At 45.2% G+C, this 3684-nt stretch overlaps 1 protein-coding gene across 1 annotated transcript in view; it reads right to left on the bottom strand.

The window, feature by feature from the left end:
* The window catches only part of PARP4 (poly(ADP-ribose) polymerase family member 4), a 92156-nt gene that overhangs the window by 25493 nt on the left and 62979 nt on the right, over positions 1–3684 (bottom strand). Inside the window, exon 28 of the mRNA XM_045294009.1 lies at positions 1725–1847. Within this exon, the coding sequence (XP_045149944.1) occupies positions 1725–1847 (123 nt within the window). The remainder of the gene's footprint in view (positions 1–1724; positions 1848–3684) is intronic.

The raw sequence follows: 3684 nt of genomic DNA, 5'->3' as shown, positions 1-3684 counted from the left end.
TGTATGAGCCCCTAATAAAACTATTTTTAAAAATACACGTGTAAGTAATTGATAATAATAACATTCACCATTACAACACATAGAACTCAGAGAAATCATCATAAATCCTAATGGTGACGAGGTCTTTCATGAATGTGAGGTGGCCTTGGCTCAATGATCCTCAGGGAGTGGGTATGGCTATTAGCCCCATTTTATTGATGGGAACATTAAGGCTAGGGAGCTTGCGTGCAACCATGATTCAGGCTCAGCCCTGGCTCTTGACTGCTGCACTGCATGATGAAAAAGTGAGGAATCCTTTGTCAGAGACTCATTCTTACAATCTAAAGAGTGGCATTACTCAACAGAGCGGTGGATTTCTCTGGGACGTCTGCGGAGTGCGCAGGCTGCTACTCTTTTGACACTGCTGGGAAGTCTGGATCCCAGAGGAGCAGTCATGTCACGGGACTGGCCTGGCAGGCTTGTGTTGGAAGAGGATGCCTTCTGGTTCGAGTACCAAGGGCTTCCTTCAGGAGAAGTTCAACCACGAGTTCCAAAAGTCGGAGTGGTGTTAGACATTCAGGCGACTTTAAGTAAAGTGGAGAGGCCAGATGGGGCTGTAGCTCAACAGAGTCCTTGGAGATTGGAATGTGAACAGCTTTCCTCACCTCTGCCACGTGACAATGGGGATACAGTACAGCCAGATCACGGGATCCCCCTCCCCCCAAGAAAATGAAGAAATCTGGGTCTTTGGGAACCATCTCCCATAAATCTAAGTAACCAACTGAAAAAAAAGGATGCTCAGAACAAATAAAACCCATTGGTGGGTAGGGGGAGGGCCACCAACTAGTTTGACTTCTGTCTTAGGACTCTTGGTCGTGTCTGAATCCCTGGGGACAGACGTGGGAAGGCAGGGCAATGAGGGTCCCGGGCTCTGAGGGCAGCCTCACTGGCTTTGTAAGAGCTGCCTGTTTCATCCTGCAAGTACAGAATGCAGTCCCTGCTCAACGGGCAGATACTGTCAGGTCTGACGAGCAGCGGATGGCCGACGTGAGGTCAAGCACTGCCCGACCTTGTCATATTTTATTGTAGTCCAGCCTGGCTGACTTTGAAACACTGAGCTAGGATGACAGGAAAAGAGAAGCAGAGTTCCGGGGACGTTGAGTGCGGTGTCAGAGAGCATGAAAAGCATCTACCATATAAAATAATCCTGGAGCCGGGACCGTGCCCAGCTAAACAGAGCCTACCTTGGGAACTGACCTTCCTATTGTGCGTAAAACTACCTGCAACCAGGTTTACAATGCCCAACAGGGCTGAGCCGGGCCTAATCGCTTCTTATTTTTCCAACTACAAAAACAGGCCTACTGACCACGTCTCTCTATTTATACTATATTTCTGGCTGTGAGGTCCACAGTATGAAGTATGATAAACTTGAATTTCAGAAACAGTAGTGATGAATTTAGATTAGTAGATGGGGTTTTTATCGCTAATCTCATGGAGAATCTACTCTATTAGCACGAATGAAGCCTAACCACACTGGTTCACTTGTCAGACGTCAGAGCTACCCTGGGCTCTCAGCTAAAATGTCTACCTGATGCTTTCTTCCATCATGCACGGGCATTTCTATGAATGTGCAAACATTGTTCACCATCAGGGTTTCAACAGTTTCTGCACATCTAAGTCACAAGTCATAGATCCCTCCCCATGAGGAAAATACAAAATCAGTTTACTTGATTCTCAACACTTACCTGTGTCTCCATGCCATCTGATTGCTCCTCCTGCCAAGCCATGTATGGCAGGACGTCCACATCTTCTTTGGCGATAAGTTCCAGGATATTTGGCATAGTAGGAAAAGGTGACTCATTCTCATCCTATAGTAAACAAGTGGGTTCAATCAAAACAGTCACCATCCAATGAAATTAGCACTACAGGTGTTAAAACCAGTGATGGTTTAGTGTGGACCCTGGCTGTGTGTGAGGCTGGAGCATGTAGCCTTCACCAACATCACAGTAGAGTGACCTCCCTATTTGAGTTCTTCATGGGTTGGGCACTGCACTGAGTGTTTTATTGTGGATTTCCCTCGAGCATTTGTGAGGAAGAAGTGGCCTCTCAGACGCTAAGGGAAGTCTAAGCTTTTTCTATTTTTCTGGAGGTAGGATCTTGGATTAATAAAAAAAAGAGAACATAAAAAATATTACAAAATAATAGTCTATTTTAAAAATACACGTGTAGTGTGAAGAAAGCTGATGGCGCCGGCTATCAAAAGATAGAGCATCTGGGGTCTTGAAGGTAAACAAGCGGCCATCTAGCTCAGAAGCAACAAAGCCCACATGGAGGAAGCACACCAGCCTGTGCGATCACAAGGTGTCGAAGGGATCAGGTATCAGGCATCAAAGAACAAAAAATCATATCATTGTGAATAAGGGGGAGTGCGGGGTGGAGACCCAAAGCCCATCCCTTTATGGAAGGGTCACGGGGAGGAGACGAGCCAGTCAGGGTGCAGTGTCGCAACGATGAAACATACAACTTTCCTCTAGTTCCTAAATGCTTCTTTGTCACATGACTTCCCCCAGGTTGTTAATACAGATGGATGTATCTTGGTGTAAGAGAAGAAGTGGAACCAACTTTATTCTCTTCCAGGTGCTTGTTCACTTTTCCCAACACCACGAGTCTTCATTATCTACTAAATCCTCATGTTTATGGGGGGTACGTTGCTGAGCCATTCACTCTGTCCTATTTGATCTGCATATTCTAATGTTGTAAAGAAAAAACAAACCTAACGGAACTCACTGCAATCAGTTTTGACTCATAGTGACTGCACAGGGTAGAGTAGAACTGCCCCTTGGGGTTCTGTGGTAGTTACATAATCTGGTGTCAGTTTGAGAGGATTACGAGTGAAGGGGTGGAGTCTGGCCTGCCAATCAAGATATAACTAATGAGGGGCCTCTGTGTGGGCATGGCCTTCTCCTGAGATTTCTAGGAACCCCTGTATTTCCTCCTTGGAGGTGGGAGACACTTCTCTCTCTCTGCTCACTTCCTGCGAGACATCCCTGAGAAGCCACATGGACCTACCCTGATGCAGCCCTGGGAATTGGAGAAGCCGCGTAGAGACCCCTGCCAGCACTGAGATGCTTACATGGGACTGGATTCAAAGACTTTGTATCCACTGGCCTGTGATTCTCCTGCATTCAGTGTCATTGCATGTGTTTTGTGAGCCTGAAGAGGACTTACATTATTGACGGGTATCAGACATATGTATGGGTTAATATCGGGCTTGGACTGGACTCGGTTAGGATGCCTTCTTAATGTACAATTGCCCTTTATATAAAACTCTCTCTTACACCATGAATGTCCATGAATTTGTTTCTCTCGTCTACTTGGACTAACACACGTTCCTAAGACTAAGTTTTTTACAGGAGTAGACAGCCTCATCTTTCTCCCACAGAGCAGTTGATGGGTTTAAACTGCTGACCTTGTGGTTAGCAATTCAATGGCTAGTCCACTATGCCACCAAAACTCCTTATTTGTTGTAGTTTTGTAACAGGCTGTGACACATGCAAACATGTAATAGAAAACAATTACTGTTGCTCTTTTTGTCCAATTTTAAAAAACAACAGTGCATTGTGGTATGTAAATTTAACTTCTTTAACCTGCTATCTAAGAGTCTTATTAGCACAATTTTGTTTCTTTCTTTCTAATAGTCATATT

The sequence above is a fragment of the Echinops telfairi genome, unplaced genomic scaffold (assembly GCF_000313985.2).
Source record: "Echinops telfairi isolate 266 unplaced genomic scaffold, ASM31398v2 ScPeMD7_2565;HRSCAF=3150, whole genome shotgun sequence".
NCBI lineage: Eukaryota > Metazoa > Chordata > Mammalia > Afrosoricida > Tenrecidae > Echinops > Echinops telfairi.
This window is presented reverse-complemented; position numbering and strand designations above follow the sequence as displayed.